Source organism: Amblyomma mixtum, chromosome 4, assembly GCF_055824585.1.
Source record: "Amblyomma mixtum isolate Tamu chromosome 4, ASM5582458v1, whole genome shotgun sequence".
Taxonomy (NCBI): Eukaryota; Metazoa; Arthropoda; class Arachnida; order Ixodida; family Ixodidae; genus Amblyomma; species Amblyomma mixtum.
The window spans coordinates 151,631,442-151,655,648 of NC_143015.1; the positions used below are offsets into that span (position 1 = coordinate 151,631,442).

Here is a 24,207-nt window from a genome sequence, read left to right on the forward strand (position 1 = left end):
TGCGCAATAAAACGCGTGCACGCAGCAGGACACAAGATTACGTGGGCAAGGGTACAGCAGCAAGAATCGATCATCAGACCGGACGCACTCAGCGTCAGAATAGTAACATACCTGCATGAAGAGCAAGCAGTGATTTAACATGACGCCGGTGCCGCTGCAGCCTAACCCACTGAAGAGCCGATCCGCGCACATGGCCTTTATATCCTTGGCAGATGACGTCATAGACCAGCAGTGCAGCGAGATTGGTTGACCTATCGAGAAGTTGGCGAGATGACTGGCTTGCAGATATTGGAAGAATGCGGGAAACCCGAAGCCATCACACAGGGTATCAGCTGGCAAGTCCAAGGGTAAGCACACGGTGGTATCCACGTGCCCATCCAGAAGCGAAGAAGCCAAGCCAGACGAGACGATTCCGCAAGGGCCGTGGTCAGCAAAACAAGCGATGAACTGCATGAAGAGCAAGCAGTGATTTAACATGACGCCGGTGCCGCTGCAGCCTAGCCCACTCTCTGGTTGTGGAGACATTTCTCGAGTCCTGCGGGCAGCTGCGCTAAAGCACACACTGTCCAGTAACTTAGCGAAAGCATTAAAACGAAATCATAACATACTTGAACGGCGAATCATTACAACTTGAGCGCGAGCCATTTATTTTATTTATGGATACTGCAACTTTGACTTGGGGCTTTTTAGAGAAAGAGGAATTGTAGGAAATAAAAAAACAAACAAAACAAATAAAGATATCATTCTCACAAGAAAAACACGATGAAAAGTTTTATTTGCGCCTGTATTACAAGTCCAGTAAGCATTTTATTTGGTGCATGGCGTAGGGACAGCGGGCTCAAGAGGGCCGTATACCACCGACGAATAAAAGGACACGAGTAGTGTTAGAAACAAGTCCAGGAAGGAACATATCCGTTCCTCTTCGAGGGAACCCGCCGCGGTGGCTCAGTCGCTTTGGCGTTCGGGTGCTTATTCCAAGGTCGCGGCTGCCGAAATCATTGGAGGCGAAATAAAAAAGAAAACGCTCGTATGCTGTGCAATGTCAGCGCGCGATGTTGCTAAAGGTGGTTTAAATTAATCCGGAGTCTCCTACTTCGTAACACATGATGTTGGGCTAGTCGGTTCATGGTTAGAGCAGAACAGAACTGCGCGTCTTTTGTCCCGTCGTCTTCGCGCAGTTTTGTTTTGCTCCCCTACTTCGGCGTCCCGCGTAGCCCCATGTGTCACTTCGGGGCGTTGAAACTTCACAATTTAATTTTTTTTTCAGAGGTGGTTGCTTATGTGTTCGTTTGCTTATGTATATTATTCAATTTTTCGGTAGCTAAAAATGATTTCATTCTGTTTTTCTCGAATTTTTTACAATTGATCCAAATTGGTGGATTTCGGCTCATCAGCAATAAAAATAGGTTCTAATATAGCGGAAACTAGTAAAACGCACCGCAGCTCTTTGATTTACACTAAAGAGAGGTCCATTCGCGCTACCCAGGCGTACAGAGGCGGCAGCCATGGACGAAAACCTGAGCCGCGGCTACATCCAGCTTGGCCGGCACCAGAAGCAGGGGGTGCTGGGTCGAGGGCCGCAACCCGGGCCGACCGGTGCCGGTCTGGGTGATGAGCGGCCCCCTGAGGATCGCTGCAGCTGCGTCTACCTGGCGCTGCTGCTGGCCGGCGTGGGCTTCCTCCTCCCCTACAACAGCTTCATCACGGCCGTCGACTACTTCCAGGACAAGTACCCGAGGACCACCATCGTCTTCGACATGAATCTCGTGAGCTGGAGAGATGACCTCTGCTTCTTAAAGAAGCGTCGCTTCTGGCTGCAGGCTATGGATTGCCTTAGAGCTTTTTGTTGGGCTAGTGGTGCAGTTTGAATGGTGTAATTCAGAGCTAAGGAAAAATGAACAGGAGGAGAGTCGCGTGTTCTTGTCGCTCACTTCCTTTCCATGTTTATTTTCGCTGCATTGCAACTGTCCACTATGGGTTTGTCCTTTGAATCACGAACAAACGCACGCAAATGAGGACAGAGATAGAGGAAGACAGCTCATGCTGTCTTGTAGCACTCATGTTGTATTTTCCTATCTCCGCCTTCGCCTGTGTACGCTTATTCGTGACTTAAAGGAATGCAGCATCGACTGACCTAAGAGTTTCTGCGGGGAAACGGCCTCGCAGTCGGTGTCGTCGTGTGTTATAAGTGGGAACTTCGGCTTTTAGCTGCTGTCCTGGGAGAATGTTATCTTGGTGCCTTGGGACGGAGAACATACACCCTGTATGAACTTGTGATCCTACTCTTATGGTGTAGGAGAAATGGGATAAGGGAATACACGAATTTATCGCAGTGTTTTCTAGAAATGCTTGACAAAGATTGTTGCCGGCCTCTCCGCGACGTTGAGTTATTCTGGTGAAAGGTGAAGATGACGCAAGTCTTGGGCGCTACTGTCTACGTCTCTTTTTTTTTTATTTTGAAGGAGGAAGAAAGGTTGGAGCGAAGTTCAGATTCAAATGTGAACTTACCGCAACAAAAAATTAGGCAGAGACACTTGAGACTGCTCACGTGTCAGAATGCGGAAGCATTAAAGTGCCGAGTCATGCTACGTCGCAGAATGACTATTAGTCATGACTATGACTACGCGTCTTGACTGTGCGTACTTTGTACAAACTCTATATACCTTACATTATGTTAATTGTAAAGTGCTGATTCATGCTGCGTTGCAGAACGATTATGAGTCATGACTATGAATACGAGTCATTACTACGCATACTTTGTGTCAACTCCTTACAGGTTACATTATGTTACTTGTAAAGTACTGAGTCATGATACGTTAGAGAATAACTAAGAGTCATGACATTCATAGGTGTAGTGTGTTATGTTTCATAATTCATGACTATACATGTTCGCTTACATTTTGGGACGTCATACACCGTTGTTCTGACATCATCCGAATTTTGTGCCGTGGACGGCGACAAACGGCGGACAGCGGCTTTTGTGTTCATGGGACATATACTGCTTTCGCAGTAATAAATATTGTACAGGAAAATCTTTCGTTTATGTAACAAGTTGGTGCTCTATTGCATTAAGCGAGCAGGAGCAGCAAAATGATCGACAGCACTTGGTTTTAATTAATACTGTCTGCGCTTCCTGTGGTCTAAATAAAAGGCTGCGAACGTTAATTCTGCGGCAGAGATTTCGTCACGAAACACATATAGCGAGTTCCCGCTACCTGACTTTATCGCGCAGCTATAGCAACGTCTAAACCCAACAAACTGAGCAGTATCTTTTGGTGCTGTTGGCTTAAGGCGCAGTAAAAGGCGGTTGAAGAAGACACTTTGTCGAGCCCTGCGGCTTACGGCCGCTCGTTAAAGGTAACGCCGTTTCCAACGTCTTTTCTCCCGTTACAGCTATCTTGGCGCGCTACATTTCAGTTCTGGCTATAGCGGCAGACATTGCACAATCAGTGTCTACATCCTTTCTCTAAGCCACAGTCATAACGCTTGGTACACCGTGTTCCTGACAACGCAAAAAAACACAGAGAGAGAAATAGAGAGAGAGAGAGAGAGAGAGAGAGTTGAAAGCTAGAGGTGATCGCACATAGGAAGCAAAAGCGCTGTCAGGGCGCGCTCGTTTAAAAATTTGATAGCGTCCGTTGTTGTCCGGCGCGTCTGTTGCGCAACCCCGTGAACTCTCGCGAGCTTTCGTTGAGCACTCGCTTTAACGCCTGCCGTAAACTGACTCAGATGCGCGTTCTTGGAGCACTCGTTGCTCACCCGACAACGAATGGGGATGTCGCAACGCCTCTGCCGCTTGTAAACATAAAACACTTTCGTACACGATCCCTTGCGAAAGAGACTGCCGAGACAAAGAGCCCTTGCCGCTATGTTGTTGCTGTCAGCGCCCCTAAATGTGACAGATGTTGCAGTGGCTTAGGATTTGTTTGTTTATCGAGGAGGCGCGTGACCTGAGCTTTTAAGAAACGAGGAAGGTGGTATTTTTTAGAACTGCAGGGCTTAAACAACGAACTTTGTTTATAACGAATTTTGGGAGAAAGGCGTGAGGGCCGAACGACGGGGCGAAAATTCATTGTGGAACTTGACCTTCATGGATGTAAATGATACGCAGGAACACGAGAGACACGACACATTTACCTTTTGTTTCTCCATACTGGTTGAGTACACTGTAAACACGAGTACTCTGATATGGGAGTATATATATATATATATATAATATATATATATATATATATATATATATATATATGACAGAAGCCAACAGCCACTGTTGGCTTCTATATATATATATATATATATATATATGTCTTGAAAAAGGACAGGCTCTGTCCGAAACGTCGACTCCCAATAAACGAAGCGTTTCTCAATTTCGCATCTTATTTTAAACTAGCAACCAAGTACGTTTACCTTATTGTACTATATATATATATATATATATATATTTAAGGGAGTGCACTAGAGGACAACTTACTCCCTTTTTACTTCTTTCTGCTAAGAGTGTAGCAATGTTTGTACTCTGCAAGTATTAACTAGATTGCGCTAACGGCCTGGTACTTTTGGGCATACTTTGTACTGCAGAACATCTACAGTTCTATCCGCCCAGACCCTCCGCGGTGGCTCAGTGGTTATGGTGCTCGGCTGCTGACCCGAAAGACGCGGGTTTGATTCCGGCCGCGGCGGCTGAATTTCTTTGGAGGAGAAATTCCAGAGGCCCGTGTACTGTGCGATGTCAGCGCACGTTAAAGAACCCCAGGTGGTCGAAATGACATTGGTGAAAACAGCGCGAAAGAAAAAGCCCGAAGGCGAAACGAGGAAGTGACAGGAAAGAGCGCTGACTGACAACTGAATTTATTGAGCGAAACTCGCGCAATATATAGGAAGGCAGTGCCAAAGATAGTCAGATGCAGTCAACGTCACATGGTGCAAAGAGCCATAAAAGCGATAAAAACAAAACAAGGTGAAAAAGCTAACAGTGAACTGAATATCAAAAGGGGTGGTAACAAAATGAAAACTACACTCAATGACTATACACAGTTAACGTCACATGGTGTAAAGAGCCATAAAAGCGATAAAAACATAACAGGGTGAAAAGGCTAACAGTGAACTGAATATCAAAAGGGATGGTAACAAAAAAAATACATGATGACTTAAACAGTTAATGTCACAAGGTGTAAAGAGCCATAAAAACGATAAAACATCCATAGCAGGTAACAAGGGTAAAACCGATAAAAACTGACGAAATGGAATTGTGGAAAGAATAAAAACTAACTGAATGTAACAACGTATGGCTAAAAACATGCACACACCTTAACAATAAAACGATGAAATAGTGACACTCAACGATTGAAACACGTGTAGTCAACAATAAAAATTTAGCAATGTTGTTCCAAAAAGGCAAGTTCACTCCTGTACAATGATTTTGACGCGTCACTGACACATTCCAAGCCCTTTCTTTTTATAAAGAAAGCCTCCTTCAACTCCCGGGCTACGCTGTCTCTACTCCTATCAAGAACAACAGTTTCCCGTAATCGAGGCATGCATTTACAATCTTTGCAATGAAGCGCTAGATTAGAGCCAGTGCCTTTTTCAAGTGAGCGCTCATGTTCCCTTAAACGTTCGTTCAGGCACCTTCCGGTTTGACCAATATAAACTTTGTCGCATGTAAGCGGAATCTGGTAAATCACCCCTTCCCTACACCTGACGAACATGTTGGCATGCTTTACGCCACAGGTTTGCTGTCTTGGCTTTTCGTTATTTATCCTGTGACACAACGTAGCTAGCTTGCAAGGGGCAGAAAAGACTACGGGAATCTCATATTTATTTGCAACCTTTTTCAAATTATGTGCTACCCGGTGGGAATACGGGATAACGGCTGGCCTCAACCTCCTATTGCTTTCCTGAGTAACGTTTTTCTTCTTGCCTTTCCGAAATTTCCGGAGCCCTCCACTACGGCGTCTCTTGTAGCCTGAGTCGCTTTGGGCCGTTAAACCCCATAAACAACCAAACCAAATCTATCCGCCCAAAACGGAGTGTATCCGCCTGGCGTTTCCGGAACGTTCGCTCTCAACCTGCAGGTGTACATCCTGACCGCGTTCCTGGCCGTGGTGGTGAACAACCTGCTCGTGGAGACGCTTCCGCTGCAGGTGCGCATCACCTTCGGCTACCTCCTCTCCTTCGCCACGCTGCTCTTCGTGGCGTTGTTCGAGGTTCACTGGGAGAGCTTCGAGCACGACGCCGGATACCGGGCAAACCTGGTCGCCATCGCTGTCGTCGCGCTCGGCTGCACAGGTGAGGGAGTTCTGTTAACAAAACTTTTTTAGACAGTCTATAGACTGTCTATAGACTGTCTATGGACAAATCCTATAGAGTAGTCTGTAGGCAATACAAATGCCATAGCTAGTCTGCAGACAATCTATAGATTTAGAGAGTCTACAGACTATGAATAGACAAAGAGAAATATCTATAGGAAGGCAATACAGTATATAACAAGTCTATAGACTGTCTATAGGCTTCTACCTATAAAGACTATAGACTATAGATAAATCCTATAGAGAAGACTGCCGCCGCGGTGGCTCAGCGGTTATGGTGCTCGGCTGCTGACCCAAAAGACGCGGGTTCGATCCCGGCCGCGGCGGCTAGAATTTCTTTGGAGGAGAAATTCTAGAGGCCCGTGTGCTGTGCGATGTCAGTGCACGTTAAAGAACCCCAGGTGGTCGAAATTTCCTGGAGCCCTCCACTACGGCGTCTCTCATAGCCTTAGTCGCTTTGGGACGTTAAACCCCATAAACTAACTGAACTAAACTGTAGAGAAGTCTGTAGGCAATACAAATGTCATAGCCTATCTATAGACAATCTATAGATTTATAAGTCTACAGACCATGAATAGACAAAAAGAAATATCTATAGGAAGGCAGTAGAGTCTATAAGAAGTTTATAGACTATCTATAGACCATTTTTATAAGGGTTGTACGTCCACGCGTAGAATTAACGAACTGGCTCCGTAAACTAAGGCTGCGACCTCACCCTCATTCTCGTCCTCTTCACTCCCTCGCTAACCGTGGCGGCAGCCATTTTGGTAGCACCTCCTGATAGCCGACCATTGCTCTGCGTGCGAAACGCACTAATCACGTGATTCTAGCCGGCGACATGATGGCCGCTACGAAATGCTTTCCTGCGTCGTTTCTAAGATGAGGATTATATGAAGTGCGGTAATATTATTTTTAAAGAAATTTCAACACTTGCGGAAGGAGTCACTCGTTGATGAAGTGTCCCCCTTTTTTTTTGTTCAAACATTCTTGACAATAGCGTATCTAAGCAAGGAGTCTGCATAGCTCTCTTACCATGCTTTATTCGAGTGCTTTCAAGTCTTGACGTCATAGAGGTGCGGTGGTGTTGCTGTATGATGCGTGTCTATGCACCGAACGTGTATTCTCATGTGTAGCCTACCTCAGAAGAGAATGCGAGCCAAACGTTTAACGAGAGGCGCGCGCCCCGCTTCTGGCGTTTGCCTTTGATCGACTGGTTCTTTCATTTATGTTAGGCTGAAAGCGAAGGGCGTAGCGGCGAAAAGTGAGTGAAATCTGGCGACTTATCTAACCATACGAAAGCTGCGAGGAAATGTGATACAGTATATGGTTAAGTCCTCCGTAAACAATGCTACTTAAAACGTTACGAAATGTGTAGCGACCTTGAATAGCAGCGGTTTATCGGAGAAAGTGATTCCGGTCTTGAAAGGTCCTAGGAGCGAAGAATCGTGAGCACGCATTACTTTAGTGCGCAAGGATGTACAAAATTTTTTTAGACAGTCCATAGACGGTCCATAGACTTCTGCCTATAGTGTCTACAGACTCTCTATAGACAAATCCTAGAGGGGAGTCTGTAGGCAATAAAAATGCTATAGACAGTCTATTGACAATCTATAGATTTATGTCCATACACTTTTAGTAGACTTGCTTACAGGCAGTCTATAGACAATAAATAGACAACGAGAAATACCTACAGCAAGGCAATAGGGTCTATAAGAACACTATAGACTGTCTATAGGCCATTTTTATAAGGGGAACCGCGGGGAGAATTGTATGAAGAAGATTTCATACGTCTTTAAAAACGTAAATGCGGGAGAGGTTTCGATACACAAATATTGCCGCTTGTTTTCTGGAAGGTTTGCCGCATGCATAATCTGTAGCGTACACTAGATGGAAGTTCTGATTTGGGGCGTTCCGTTAGCCAAGTGACAATTTTTTCGCTGTCTTGTTTTACCGTTTCTAGGCCAGAAGTTCTTGGTAGTGATGCTACTATTAACAGTGATGATTGCTCGTTCGTCCTCTTACAACAACAGCGCTGTGTATCGTCCCTTCTTGTCCTATGGCCTTGTGCCGTTGCGCTGTTTCACACGAAATCATGTCCCCTTACAGTGCAGCAGTCCAGTTTCTACGGGTACACCAGCATGCTGCCTTCCCGGTACACACAGGCAGTCATGACCGGAGAGAGTGAGTATTCGCTCGACAGTCCAACCGAACGTCATGCCCGAGTCTAAATCACTGCGGTGTAGCAATGGTATTATCTCTAGAGTAGATCGCAAAGAGAAAAGACGGCTAGAACATTGCGTCCTACTTGCTACCTTATCCGAAAGAGCGGATCCAGTCCACCAATCGATGGGGGACATGCGGCGATAAATGTGTCTTTTGTCGCCGGACAAATGTCAACATAGCTAGAAAGAGCCAGAGAGTCGATTTTTGTCGAGAAGAACAATTTAATAGAGAAATTGAACTTTGGGGGATCGAGGCGCGATTGAAAAGATTGAGGGCTTTGAGGTGGACAGATAACAAGAAGAGGAAAAAAAAATGGTTCGATGCTATGAGGCTTAACTGAAACAAAACAATATTTGAATTAAATGTTAACAAGGCAACCGCCTCGAATCTGGCTGAGAAACTTCTGCATGGCGGAGCAAATGCCCAGTGTGCTTGTGGCTGTTACAACTCAGGGAGCAACCAGAACAGGACAAACGCAAGCCCAGCAGCCGCCGCCGCGGTGGCTCAGCGGTTACGGTGCTCGGCTGCTGACCCGAAAGACGCGGGTTCGATCCCGGCCGCGGCGGCTAGAATTTCTTTGGAGGAGAAATTCTAGAGGCCCGTGTACTGTGCGATGTCAGTGCACGTTAAAGATCCCCAGGTGGTCGAAATTTCTGGAGCCCTTCACTACGGCGTCTCTCATAGCCTTAGTCGCTTTGGGACGTTAAACCCCATAAACCAAACCATAAACCAAACCAAGCCCAGCAGCTGAAGCAGAATTTTCTCTGTTTGCGTTTTTAGTGAAAAAAAAAACAGTACTTAATGGTGTCAAACCCAACCAAGAATCTCGTGGGAAGCTTCGGAGTAACTCGGGTAAGCTCGGGTTTGTTCGGAGGAGCGTCGCACAAGCTGCAGCCAATGAGAGGAAGCTCGGGTAAATTCGGAGGAGTGTCGTGCCAGCTGTAGCCAATGGGGCAAGGGCATTGCGTCAGCTTCAGCCGAGTGGAGAGCGGGTGTGAAGATGAAGAGCGGGAAATGCGGTTGCACGCACATGCAGGTGCCAGAAAGAAGAGACTTAGAATGAACACATGCTTTCACACGTCTACTTGGTTTAACTACGTTAAAATCCTGCCACTTTTTTTTGTCCCTTCTTCCTGCTTCGCCGCCAGGTGCCGCGGGCGTGCTGGTGTCGGCCAACCGCATCCTGACCAAGGCTTTGCTGCGGGACGAGAGGCTCAACACCCTCCTCTTCTTCCTCGTCTCGGTGACGGTGGTGCTGCTGTGCTTCGTCATACACCTGGTCCTGCACCGCACCAGGCGAGTGCAGCTGATCTTGCACCATATCCGTATCAGTGAGGCGGCGCACCGCACCAGGCGAGGGTAGACGATCTTACACCATCTTCGTTTTAATGCGGCGACCTTACCGAACACGACCTCACCTCGCCAGGACACGCAACGCCTAGTGTAGCTGAGATCGAGAACGCGTTGACGCTAAATGGGTAGTTTGTCAGGTCTGGATCGCTCGCCTTTATTTATGCTGAAATATTTAAAGAAAGGAGAAATGAACAACACCAGGCCATCAGTGTTGAGAAATAATAGCGGATGATTGGTTGCTGGGCGGAAAACAGCACGGAAGCATGATAGGATGATGACCAAACACTCTCTTTCAACTAAGCTGTTGTTGCGAATCCGTAATTAAAATATACGTATCTGAACGTGCAGCAGAAAGAATAACGTACATAAAACAGATGGAACACTACTACGTGACGGCTACGCCACGAAATCAATCTCTTTCCCTGATATTGCCTGAGACGGCCTACTGACGCATTCGACACCTGCCCGTGCTATCTGTGTAGCTTCCACAATTTCCCTAGACACGCCGTTGCGGTGGCGATACGAAACGATCGTCTTTTTCTGCAGAGGATGGAAAAGTTGGCCTCGCGTCACTACAATAGACTGCCAGCTGGCCTTTTGTAGCAATGTTACAGACTTTTATGTTGTGTCCTTGCAGACGCACATTCAAACAACTGCCGGTTTGACCTATTACCTGCCACATCAGAATGGAATTTTTTAGCCAGCGCCCCGCCTAAAGGGGATGTAGGGATCTTTGTGTTTAATAGTGCAGTCAAATTTCCGCGTCTCGTCCTGTCGTGCTTCCTTACCGTGCGCTTGGAGCATGATGGCCTTAGCTGCCTATCTGCCAATAAACTTAATACAATACAATACCTACCGTTCTTCATCGCTGTATTTCTCGTGTAAAGATGGCACTAACCAACGTATGCCTAAGCCTGTTCACTTTCCAATGGGCACTGAATCTCTCTTGGACGTCCTGCGGACATCCTGAACGTCCGTAGGACGTCCAAGAGAGGTTCAGTGCCCATTGGGTTCTGTTGTCAGAGTGGGCTAACAAAGCATGAGTAAACGCTATCGGGGCGTTCAAGAGTCAGACGGATTGATGAGATCAGAAAACTTCCTGCGGACATCCTGAACGTCCGTAGGACGTCCAAGAGAGGTTCAGTGCCCATTGGGTTCTGTTGTCAGAGTGGGCTAACAAAGCATGAGTAAACGCTATTGGGGCGTTCAAGAGTCAGACGGATTGATGAGATCAGAAAGCTTGATTGAATACCGTAGGAGAAGCCTTTGTTCTGCTGCGGACGCGGCTTTGCTGATGATGATAGTGACGGTGTGGCTTGCTCCTCTTTTCGTGTCTGACCTCCCCACCACCTTCCACGTAGGTTCGTGCGCTTTTACCTGGGCCTGTGTGCCGCGGCTGGCGAGGAAGGGGCCGGCGACGGGTTCACCGACGACGCCCTGCACACGCGAATCCTGCTCGAACCGACCGAAGACGTCGGACTGGTAGGCTGGTGCTCCCTCACTATCCTCGTCCATGTTACAGCGGCAGCGACCTCTGCGAAGCCGCCTAAGGTTCAGTCCGAGGCGCTTCAGTGCAATAACTTCAGAGCGTAGTCGACAGCCTGGAACGCTCTTTCACGGTGCCGTCGAAAGAACCCAATGCCACACAAAAATCTCTCGAGTGCGTCCTTGCTACATCTGCTGGTTTCAGTGGCGCGATATTGAACGGGTTAGACAAGGGAAGAGAGAGAGACCTTTTAATGAAAAAGCAGACCATTTGGTTTATTAGGGCTTAACCTCCCAAAGCGACTCAGGCTGTGAGGGACACCAAAAAGCAGATAATTCAGCCGGCGTTTAAAAATCGCTGGCGTGCTACTCTGCGTGGGGAAGGGAATTTGGGAGTTAAAGACGGTTGGAGAGCGGTGCGGAAAAGGTAAAATGAAATAAAAAGAGACAAGCGAAGGAAAGATAAGGAGCTTATTATGACACACGTGTGAAGTAAGCTAGCAGTCAACGAAACCAAGGAGCATAGGGGAATGTTTCTGTATATATTTTTTAATTGTGGTGTTGATCAGCGGGAGATTAATAGTGTATTGTTTTATCGCAGAAAGATTATTGATTAGAAAGCAGAAGAAAAAACACCACGTGTCGCAAGTGAGATGCGGTTGTTTTTTCTTCTGCTGCGTCCGGATTATCGGACGCGAAATTCGGAGGTCGTGGGTTCGGATCCCACCGGCAGCATCTGGTTGTTTTTTATTCCGTTTTCTCATCAATTATTTTTGAGCGATAAAATAATTACAGTATCGATCTCCAAATAATTAACACCGGAAATTGAAAAGAGAATAAAACATGGATCTCCCCAGCAGCATCTGGTTGTTTTTTTATTCTGGTTTCTCATCAGTTATGAAGGGTAGCGGATCGGGATAGTTGGTGCAGTTTGACATTTTTCGAAGCGCTAAAACAACCTGGACGCAGAGGGAACATACAGGGACGAGCGCTCGTCCCTGTCTGTTCCCTCTGCGTCCTTGTTGTTTTAGCGCTTCGAAAAATCTCATCAGTTATGTTTGAGGGATAAAATAATTACGGTACCGATCTCCAAATAATTAACACCAGCGATTGAAAAAAGAATAAAACATCCCCTATGCTCCTTGGTTTCGGTGACTGTTGCCTTCCTTCATGTGTATGTCGTATGAACACCTTTTTTCACTTCACTTGCCTGTATTTAGATTGATATTAAAGTGATGATGTTAACGATGACAGCTATCTGTAGTCGATACTACTGCGGTAACTTCATAACTCGTGCTACGATTAGGACACGAAACGCTGGCTTGGCGTTAAATGTGGTAGCACACAAAACGCGAAACAACGAATTCCTTTTTTACCGTGGCGCTCATGCCCGAATGTGAAGACTGATTTCGCGCGTGTTAGCACAGAGCTGACAAGAGGGTCATTAATTAACGATCGCCATTCATTCTCTGCACTAATAATAATAATAATAACTTTATTCGCATCATGCATACATGATGCCGGAGGCCTGCGGAAAAAGCTGTCACAACGGCAGCTTGACAAGGCCACAGGCCCCCGGACCGGCAACATCACACAGTGGTCAGCAAAATATATAACTAAACACAGAAATTCGCACTAGTTATTTTGAGCATAGAGAGGGGAAAGAACATAAAACGACGGCATTCAACGCTTCAGAAAACCGCTTTACAGGTCAGGAACTATAAATTACATGCATTGAAATTCCACCATACATCGGGGGGGGGGGGGGGGGGGGGGGGAATGAATAAATAAATAATAGTCAGCATTCACAATCAACAAAACAAAAGTTATTACATTGAGACAGATAGCCTATACAAAGCATCATCAGGAAAGAGAGCATAAAATTCCGACAAGTGTTTATCGCCGGAATTGAAACTACAACGAGAAAATTAGAATTGAAACTACACTCGTTCCTCTTTGCACGTTCCTTAATCGTGCATGCATGTTACGACCACTGAATTTCCGGTTTCAGGAAAAGGCAGACGCACTAAACCACAAAAGTTTACAGGACACGAAAGCATTGCGCAAACTGACTGCTTGTAGCCAGTGCTTATGAATGCCGAAAATTTGCTGCGGCGCTTTCTACTTGCGGGCGCGATGGACCGGCGTCACTTCTGATTCGCTGTCCCCGGTGTGTCTCTGGCGATTTGAGCAAATTGCGACGGGTCACCAAGGAGGAAGGCAGGGGTTGGAGGACGTCCGCCTGTTTGCCCTTTCTTTATTTTTTTTTTCCAGCGCGACATTCTAGAACATAATTTTTCAGAAAACCGGCGTGCTGTCTCGACGCGGCACTTTTGCCCGCACGGTGCATTGTCTTTGTCATCTTTACGCGTCAACGTTGACTCGTGTTGCCGCGAGCGCCAGCGAGGAAAAAAGAAACCATACTAACTCACAAAACAAAGGATTGACGTTTGCGCAGCGGCCCGGAAGGCATCCCCGAAAACGCGACTGATGATGGCATACGCAAAGAAATACCGGAAGAGAACTCACCGCGAACTCTCTCGCGTATACATTTAGAAAGACTGAAAGCTCACATTCGAGACTGGTGACACATCGCGCATGTTCAACCTCCTTTTGTTCTATCCTCTTTCTTTGAATCTGCTATGCCATCGCGTGGAATATGTTCAGAATATCGTCTTCCACGCGTTTTACCCACTCTTTTTTTTTTCACTCTACGTACACGACGTCCCGAGGCACCGAAAATCAAGCAGTTTGCCCCCGTCGCCGTCGTTGCCTCGACACGAGGAGAGCGCGGACACCCGTCAAAATAACCTTACGGTTTATTTACCCCGCCGCTGCCCCCGGTCGGCGTCGCCACTGTTTCGCGCCGTCCGAGCGTGCGTTGCTGGTTGTTTTGTTGGGCGGCCCTGAAAAAAGCGCGGGAAACGCCGTCCAGTTTACAGTCAACGCAAGCCGAGCCGAGCCAAGACAAGACAAGACAAGCAAGGAAGAGCTTTCGGCGGCAGTTTGGGCAAATGGGATTTCGTCTTTCGCAGATTCGCCCCCCGACGGTTCGTTACATTTGCTTCTGTTCGGCGGATTCCGCTCGCCGGCCACGTTTTGTTTGTTTGTTTTTGTTTTTTTTTTCTGCGCTTTCCGTTGAATTTACGACGCCGACGACGAGGACCTGCTTCCCAGGTGGCGTTGTTCGAGAAGAAGGCGTCGAATGTAGGACGGGGGGGGGGGGGGGCTACGAGCAAAGAGTTGGTACTATATAGTGTGCTGGACGACCTGATGTAGGTTTGGAGAGGGAACAAAGGGGCGGGGTTAGTAGTGGACGGGGATGGGTTCGAGGTTCGAGTTCGGCGAGAAGGGCTGAAAGAGACGTCGGGAAAAGAAGAACGTCGCTTTAGTACGACGGCGATGCGCGCCCGTCTCTCTGAGTCCCCCCCCCCCCCCCCCCCCCCGCCCCCAACTCTTTTTTTTTGTATTTCGCAGGGTCATCTTCGCCCTTACGACCATCGCATTCCATTCGAATATTTTTTTTTCTGTTCGCGTCAAAGTGCAGGTAGACAGAAAAAAAAAACAGCATCTCTCACGATCTGCCGTTGGCGTTCTTCGTTATAACGTCTTCTTATTGTGTCTGTGTATATCTGCCGGAAAGATGCGGCCAGAAGCTACGAAGGAGATCAAGGCGCTTCGGGTAGCTTTTATTTTTGCTTTTTCTTTATTTGTCATTCTAAGCGGACAAGTACGAGCGGACCCGTCCCTCTAAAGTGCCGCCATTTCTCTTTTCCGAACTCTTCTACGGCCGCTATCCTTTCGTCCCTGAACATTACCTTTGCTTTTTTTTTTCCCTTCCCTCCTGTATACTTTCAGGAGGAATTTCGTCCTTCGGATGTTTTGCTCACACATATACGCGGCACGCACAAACGCTCGAGGGCCGCATACACGCACCGCATAGTATGCCCGGTAAAAAGCTTTTTGGAATAAAATGGCTCTTCTCCTCCTTTCCTCGAATGGCTCCGCCGGCTTCGTCGTCGTTTGAGGAAGGCGTTGTAAAGGGAAAGAGGGGAGGGGGGTGAAGGGTGGCCTCGCTCGAGTATGGATGAAGGCCCCCGCCAGATGGGGCTGTGTCCGATTTTTCCCACTGCCCGGCAGGCGCCTCTGATGCCTGGCCTCATTTTTTTTTTCTCTCTAGATTTCTTTCTTTGTCAAGCTTGGTTTGGTCAGATTGCGTGCTTTTTTCTGCTTTGTTGCAGGGAATCTGGGCGCTTGATGCGAGTTCGGCATTTCATTTTGTATGCAGTCCTTCTTTGTTTTTTTTTCTCCAATGCTTGCGCTGTCTTAACCTTTTGTCAGTTTCATTTTTGTCGCCTCCCAGTGTTTGGCGGGGCCGCGCGATTTTCGTCCCCTACGCAGCCCTTGCTCGTTTCTTTTTTTGGGACGCTTATAATTTCTAATCATTCCACACTTGCCCCGCCAAGACCCGTTTTTCTTTTTTTTTTTCCTTGATGAGGTGCAGCCGCTTTCGTGGACGGCAAGAAGAGAGCTTTTGAAGCGTTTACTTGTTTTTCGCCCGTACGGTTTCCAGCCGGGCGGCTCGCGTCATGCTTCTTATGCGGATTTCAACTTCGGCATGGCCGCATATGCGATTTATTTCTCTTTCGCCTTCTGTCAGCTTTGCTTGCATTAAACCCCCCCCCCCCCCCCCCCCCCCTGCCTCCAGTTTCACGTGTTTTTTCCGTCTTACTTTGGTGAAAAAGAACGCGGAAGGGTGAACGGCAGGTTACAGGGCCTATAAAAGGAGCTGAGTACTGACTGTTCACGCCACAAACCAGCGTGGTTTGGCGCGCGGTTGATATTCTCGCCAGTATTCAACGAGGGCTGTTTGGAAACACTGTCAATGTCAACAGTTTTATGCTGTCTCGGTCATTGTAACTAGGTAGAGATCCCCCAGGTCCCAATCTACGTTCTGTATCTACAGGCGTTCTTCTGGCCATCTATCCCTTTACCCTCCAGTACTCTGCCCGTCACGTCCGATACAGGCTGTACAAAAATGCTAGGCTTCTTTTCTTGTTGCGGAATATTATTAGGCCATCGCAAGGTCGCACAAAGCGCATTTGTCGATGTATTTCTCAGAGTCGAGTGAAGTCGTCATGTGGCGTAGAGATGTCGCAGGCAAGCAGTGAGATCTCTCGTTGCAGAATCTAGCGATTCCAGCGGGGCAGCCGGTAATTTCAATAGGCAAGGGGTGACAGAAGGTCAGGCGGGTAGAGGAAATCACGAAGTTTAAGACAATAGAAGGGGGGGGGGGGGGGGCGCAAGTGGCGCAGCACAGGGGAATCAATGGAACAGGCGTTTGTCCCGTATGTAGTTGGGTTTCTGATGCTGACGACGGCTTCATCAGCCGATGACGGAATAGTTTGAGGTTTCGCTGTATACACCTCAGCAAGGTTTACCAACAGCGCATCCTGTTCCCTCTAATATACTGCGCGTTTCAGCGAATGCTTTCAAGAGAGAGAAGAGAGCTACAGAAAGGGGGAAAGGCCGGGATATTAACCAGAAAGGTTTCTGGTTGGCTACCCTGCACTGTGGAAGGGAATGAGGGGATTAAAAAGGGAAGAGAGAAGGAACGGGAAACACAGTCACAATGTGTCAATCAAGGCAGTCTCTCGTAAAAAATAAGACAGTGCCTTGTAAGCCTTGATGGTAGTCGACTGTTGTGGCCACGGACCGAGGATCTTGGCCTCTGTGAAAGGGCGAGGATCAAGGCGGTCCAGAGCACCGCGCAGCTTACGTCTATCGTATACGAAGACAGGGCACTCACACAAGAGATGATTGATTGTCTCTTCACAGGCACAGTTTACACAAACACAAACGCTTTTAAAGTTTCCTAAAAATGGGAAGTTGTTAACGAAACGGAAATACTTTCAAGAAGTAGCTGTCAGCCGCGGCGGACGTCATTTGCAGTGAAAAGCATCTGAATGAGGTAAGAATTAACTTAAAAGAGGGCAGACACAAAATTTCGAAAGTAAACAAACCATGTGATTTGTTTCATGGGTGTAAGGAGATGGCTTCTAGCAAGTTTTAGTCGCAGGCGTTGAGTGGAACATAATTCCATATGCTTTTGAATGTTGTCCGAGGGGCCTCTCGGCATTTCCACTCACATCGAGTGACGGCAGGGTACACTTGCCCAAATTAATGTGGCGTCAACGAACTGAGTGGCTAATCACAAGAACAACTAGTGCTTGCCGGCGGCGCCGACCTCATAGGGTATATGGTAGTGCAGGTTCTCCGATCGACCGTGACATCATGGTGCACTTCAGCCCTGGGACCAATCGAGACCAAAACTGCCGGTAAAAAATCGTTTGTAATGAATTTTTAATGCTATGAACCGGAGTTTCGAGCTCATTTTCCTGATTACAAAGCCAATAGGTCTCGTTCAAGTCAAACAAACGGGCACCCAAAAGCTTTGTATCTGTATCCCTTTATTCACTAGTTACTTTTTCGATTAGCAACATTTGGTAGTTAGGGCTGTTGGGGAATTTGAAGCTACGGAAAAGACAATGGCGTATTAGTTTTTGATAGGAAGAAAAAGCCATTCTCTAAACCCCTTGCAACGCGAGGAAGTCAGGCGCTTTTTCTCCTCAGACAACCGAAACTGTGTGCTTGAGGCACGCAAGAAGCTGGGTGCAAATGCAACATCCACTTTTGACGCGTTGCTTTGCCTACGGCATCCACTTAGAGCTTCGGGTGCTATTGTACCACGCCATGCACATTATTTGCTTCGCAAGAATAGTATAGTCAAGTGCATCTACTTATATTTGCCGACGAAGCAACGGAAAGTGCATACCATGGCGCAATGAAGCAGGAAGTTCGAATTTGGCGCCTGCAGGCGTCATAGCACGTCATCAGCAGACGTACGTTTCCTTAGCAGCAGAGTTCCTGAGGACCGTATGGGCTACGTCATCAGCGAACGTTGCGTTAGCACCGGAGTTCCCGAGCACCTATGGGCTACCCCATCGGCGAATGTTGCGTTATCACCGGAGTTTCTGAACACCTTATGGGCTAGATCATCGGCGAACGTTGCGTTAGTAGCGGTGTTCTTGAGCACCTTATAGCCTACGTCATCGGCGAATGTTGCGTTATCACCGGAGTTTCTGAGCACCTTATGGGCTAGATCATCGGCGAACGTTGCGTTAGTAGCGGTGTTCTTGTGCACCTTATAGCCTACGTCATCGGCGAATGTTGGGTTATCACCGGAGTTCCTGAGCACTTTATGGGCTACATCATCGGCGAACGTTGCGTTAGCAGCGGAGTCCCTGAGCACCTTATTGCCTACGTCATCGACGAAAGTTGCGTTAGCACTGGAGTTCCTGAGCACCTTATGGGCTACATCATCGACGAACGTTGCGTTAGTAGAGGAGTTCCTGAGTATCTTATGGCCTACGTCATCGGCGAATGTTGCATTAGCACCGGAGTTCCTGAGCACTTTATGGGCTACATCATCGGCGAACGTTGCGTTAGCAGCGGAGTCCCTGAGCACCTTATGGGTTACATGGCTACATCATAGCAGCGGAATTCCTGAGCACCTTATGGGCTACGTCATCGGCGAACAATGCGTTAGCACTGGAGTTCCTGAGCACCTTACGCCCTACGTCATCGGCGAACGTTGCGTTAGCAACGGAGTTTCTGAGCGCCTTATTGGCTGTGTTTCTTCGAAAAAAAAAAAAAAACACTTGATTTCATCGTGCGGCAAAGACTTTGGAGAATAGCTTTTTTTCGTTGTTTCAGAAGCTGATATGGCATCGTCCTGTCCGGATCAGTGGCTACTACCTACCCTAAGTTGACATATTCTCTTACTACTTCCAGCACCTCGCTACCAATTGCGAACTGCTGTTCCCTTGCTAGGCTGTTGAACATTACTTTGGTTTTCTGCATGTTAATTCTTAGCCCCACCGCTCTGTTCTGCCTGTCTAGCTGATTGATCATGCTTTGCAGTTCTTGTCCTGAGGGGCTTAGCAAGGCAATGTCATCAGCGAATCGCAAATTACTCAGGTATTCTCCATTAACTCTTATCCCCAACTGTTCCCATTCCAGTCCCCGGAATACCTCCTGTAAGCAGGCAGTGAAGAGCATTGGCGAGATCGTGTCTCCCTGCCTGACACCTTTCCGTATTGGAATTTTATTGCTGACTTTATGGAGAACTATAGTAGCTAGTAGATATCTTCCAATATTTTCACATAACACTCTTCTACACCCTGATTCCGCAATACCTGCATGACAGCTCAGGTTTCCACTGAGTCAAATGCTTTCTCGTAATCAATGAAGGCTATATATAGGGGTTGGTTATATTCTGCGCATTTCTCTATCACCTGATTGATAGTGTGAATGTGGTCTATTGTCGAGTATCCTTTACGAAAGCCTGCTTGATCATTTGGTTGACTAAAGTCCAAGGTTGTCCTGACTCTATTAGCGATTACCTTAGTAAATACCTTGTAGGCAACGGACAATAAGCTGATTGGTCTGTAATTCTTCAAGTCCTTGACGTCTCCTTTCTTATGAATTAAGATAATGTTAGCGTTCTTCCAAGCTTCTGGTACTCTTGAGGTCACAAGGCATTGCGTATACACATATTACATATTAGTACATTTTTAAGCTCGTAATTTTAACCTTAAAATTTATCAACCAAGGTTAGCTCATACTACCCTGTGTATGGCGGGTCATGGTCTCAGTTGCCGCTGCACCACCATTCCTCAACTTCTGGTATTTGCTTCATTGTTTTCAAGCATTCAGAAATTCACATTTTTTGAGGTTTGAATTATACTTCAATAATATTTCTGTTACTAAAGCTATACTTCTTAAATGATTATTCTCAATGTATGTGTGGTAGTAATGAGGATATGCCAGAACTTTTGTCGCGCGTTTTCATTTCCCGGACTTTACACGCTTACAGTTCTGTCTGCTACCTTTTTGTTCTTTTCTTCACAGAGCCAAATAACCGCCTTCATACCGTTTTCACCTCTTAGCAATATGGTATCTCTATTTTCACAAGTCTTGTCAAACACTAAAGTGGCGTGATTTATGTTTCGCAAAGGCTTGATGACGAACAGGCAAAGGAGACGGCCCAGAAGCTCAGGCACCCCTTATTGTTACGTTTTATTATTATTAGCTTTTTGTGTGAAAATGTGGAACACCTTAGCTTATTACGTGCTTCGACATCTATCCTGAGACAACAACGGAATAGTCTTTGCTAGATCATTACCCACCAGGAAGAGGGAAGGGAAACGGCTTGTTGGCGTTTTCACGAGCCTAATCCGAATCATGACCCGAAGCCTGCAAAAATATGAGTTCTGCAGCGAAGCCTTCCCGAGTCACGCCGCCGCATCAGCGCATTCTCGGAGACCGGGTGCGGGCGAAAAGGATGATAAGTGCGGATTCCAGAGGGGCGTCTATAATGTGCAAGCCTACAGCAAGTTGCGACGCTACTATAGCGAGCACTAATAGGTTGTGCTAAAGTCCCTAGGTGTTTTGGTTGGTTGGTAAGCATTTATTAAATCAGTTAAGGGGCCGAAGGCCCAGATCCAGGGGTCGGCCAAGACTCCTTGGAATCTGGCAGCCTCTAGAGCGAGACCGATGAGCGTTCGTTGGTCGTCTAGGGTAGAGCTGCGTAGACGAGCCTCCCAGGTATGTTGTGTGGGTGTTGGCATGTGTTGTCGTGGACAAGTCCAGACCATATGAAGGAGGTCTGCTGGGGTATTGCAGTGTTTACACATCGCCATATACCGTTCAGGAAATATATTATGGAATCTTTTAAGATTGGGAAGTCCCTAGGTGGAGCTGCCTTAAGAAAAAAAAAATGGTTGGACCAGTCCATGCGAAATTGGTTTAAGGGAAAGGAAAGGTGCAGTAACTCTCTCGCTTTTTGTTGGACACCTCAACCACGCCGTCAGAGAAGGGAGGGAGAAGTTAATGAAAGAAAAAAGAATAGGCGCCGTATAGAGGGCTCAGGATAAACTTCAACCATCTGGGGGAGACGCTGCAGGAGAGTACTCCCAGAACCCGCCAAGGGTCTCGACAGAACCGAGGAGTGCCACGTTAGACGGCTACAAACCGGATCTGTCTTAAATCCCTCCGTACTAAAACACGTGGACCTGACATTCACGGGCAGTGGCAAATTCTGCGGGCAGTATACTGGCCTATACCACATGGTGTGGGCCTGCCAGTACAATGCACATATAGCCGCTATAAGTCTGCCAACTAGGCAGGGCTGGGAGGCGGCCCTGTCCAGCTCGGACCTGGAGGCCCAGCGGGCCCTGGTCTAGAGAGCACGGGCCGCGGCGGCGGCCAATGGCGTCCCGGAATAGCGACTGCCACCCAGCTCAACGACCATCTACACCTCCCTTTCCCAATTCAGTACAGTGTTGCAATAAATGTTTTTTCCTCCTCCTCCATCTGGGGTTCTTCAACGTGCAATAAAATTGCACAGTACATGGGCCTTCTTGCATTTCGTTTTCAACGAAACCCGGCTGTCGCGGCCGTGATTTACACCCCGGCTCAGGAGCACGACGGTTTACTACTCCGGGTGTTTTCTAGCCCTAGAGCAAGCCTCAGGTTTTTGTGACTTAAACTACAGCCACCGCGGTGGCTCAGTGGTTATGGCGCTCGGATGCTGACCGGAAAGACGCGGGTTCGATCCCGGCCGCGGCCGCAATGCAGGCGAAATGCTGGAGGCCCGTGTACTGTGCGATGCCTGTTCACGTTACAGAACCCCAGGTGATCGAAAATATCCGGAGCCCGCCACTAGGGCGTCTTTCTTTACCTGAGTGGCTCTGGGTCGTTAAACACCCGTAAACCGAATAAACTACACGTGGGACAAGCTTTGCCTAGCTCTGTCGGGAATCGCTCCTCAGTAGCGACGCTTAGATATATAAATTAAAACTCACCACTTGTGTCACAGTAAGTTCTGTGGCCTAGCAGTAGTCGGGCGCCGCTGTCACACTCACCCAGAAAAGTTTTCCCGCTGTCATCATCATCATGTGTATGCCAGTTCAGAGTAGGGAAGGCATTTTAGAATTCGGGAAGTCTGCAGACGATTTTCAGGAAGACTTTCTGGCTTGGAAAATGCCTTCAGGACTGTGTAGTTGCTCCCTCCGTGTGAAATGTTTTGCCGAGAACCGCGGGCCACTTAAAGGGACACTGAGGAGAAATTGAAGTTGGCTTGTATCGGCAGAGTACCAGCTCCTGATTACAAAAATGCCACTCATACTGACAACAAAGCTCTTGTAACGTAGAAAAGAGCAAGAACCAAAATACAGGTATCGCTGCCACAGGCCAAACTCGCAAGAACAAGCGTGATGACGTCATAGGACAAAACAGTGTTGCTAGAACCGTTGGTTCTAGCAACACTAGGACACGAGAAGCCGCGAATCACTAAGGCGCAGCCAATGCATGCGCAAATCTCCTTGACGTCGCCAGATGGCGCATCGGGACCAATCAGCGCCTTCTCACCGGCCGTAGGTGTGCTCCCGGTATTCCGCTAACTACGCTAACGGTAACAAGATACACGGTATGCTAAAGGTGTCTATTTGCAAGAACTTCGTTGACGACTTCGAGAACGGGATCCATCGTAACGCTGGCAAAACTCCGGTGCAAACGTAAGCGAAGCGACGGTAGTGACGGCCGCAATAGCCGATAGATGCCTTCAACGTGCGGCCGGCGGTAGCTTTCATTTCGGCTGCTGCTAGGCCGCTCTGCTGGCCGTCAGAAATCACGGAGTCTGCGTCACGTCATGTGCACGTCATGTTTCACGTCACTCAGTCCTGTGTCGTCATAAGAGAATCCCAAGTTTGAATCTGAGCGGCGGGAAAAAGTTTTTCAACTTCGAATCCAAATTTCTTAGAAATAAATGCATCTTTCGCTGCCGGCCAAGTGGCAACAAAGCCATGAAATGCCCAACTATCGGATTTTGCTATAAAAAAAATATTAATAGAGCTCTCCTCACTGTCCCTTTAATTCTGCCCTCTTGAAAGAGTCAAGTAGGAACACTCTCAACGGGGTGTGTACTGGGCAGCTCACAAGAGCAAGCCTTTGCTCATTTCAGTAAAGAAATTTCGGGTTCGAAGTACCCTGACTACTTTTTGAACGTCTTCTTGCACATTACCTTTTTCCTCCGAGTTTTGTTAGCATTCGATTTTCATTTGAAACAAGCTGGTCTTCCCGTTCGGTTGAACATGGTGAGTAGCTGCTTCCTCTGCTTCATTACTTGTTTCGTTCAACCAAGCGGAAGATACCCGTATATATACCTCTTATCAGGCTAGGGAGCCCTAACTGGAAAAGTCTCTTCCCCCTCCCCTCCCCCCTTACGTTTGCCCGCTCTCAGACCTATGAGATGCATGTGAGTCACGTGACCGTAGGAGTCATACGAGCCGCTGATTTGCGGCCCACACGCTCTAGACGTGGTCTGTGCCCACCTTGATGGATGACTGTTGAAACGCTGGAGTCTCTAGTCACGACATACTACACCAAAGTTAACCGTGCCCACAGCGAACAACGAATGAATCCCCGGAAAAAATACATCTGCTGCTATAACAAGAGAGAGATCACAAAGCCTCATCGGAAAAATAGTTCCCGCCCTTGCCACTAGATGGCAGCACTGTCCTGTCGCGCCTCCGCACTGCAGTTCGCTCTATGCGCGCCTCTGCACGAAAAAGAAAAAAAGAGAAAATATTGTCTTGAGAAAGGTTGGACGAAAATAGTGTTCTCGGCTTGTTCCTTTCCTTCGCCAGTACATCTACTTTTGTTCGTTTCTTTCTTTTTTGTCCTCACGCGACGAACGACTGCTCCTCGGCTCGGA

The 24,207-nt window shown here is 47.5% G+C and overlaps 1 protein-coding gene across 1 annotated transcript in view; it reads left to right on the forward strand.

The window, feature by feature from the left end:
- Nucleotides 1-1,505: 1,505 nt before the first annotated feature.
- Ent3 (equilibrative nucleoside transporter 3) overlaps nucleotides 1,506-24,207 on the forward strand; it is a 192,805-nt gene continuing 170,103 nt past the window's right edge. Inside the window, exons 1-5 of the mRNA XM_089588345.1 lie at nucleotides 1,506-1,766; nucleotides 6,075-6,288; nucleotides 8,415-8,489; nucleotides 9,680-9,827; nucleotides 11,246-11,366. Of these exons, the coding sequence (XP_089444471.1) occupies nucleotides 1,506-1,766; nucleotides 6,075-6,288; nucleotides 8,415-8,489; nucleotides 9,680-9,827; nucleotides 11,246-11,366 (819 nt within the window). The remainder of the gene's footprint in view (nucleotides 1,767-6,074; nucleotides 6,289-8,414; nucleotides 8,490-9,679; nucleotides 9,828-11,245; nucleotides 11,367-24,207) is intronic.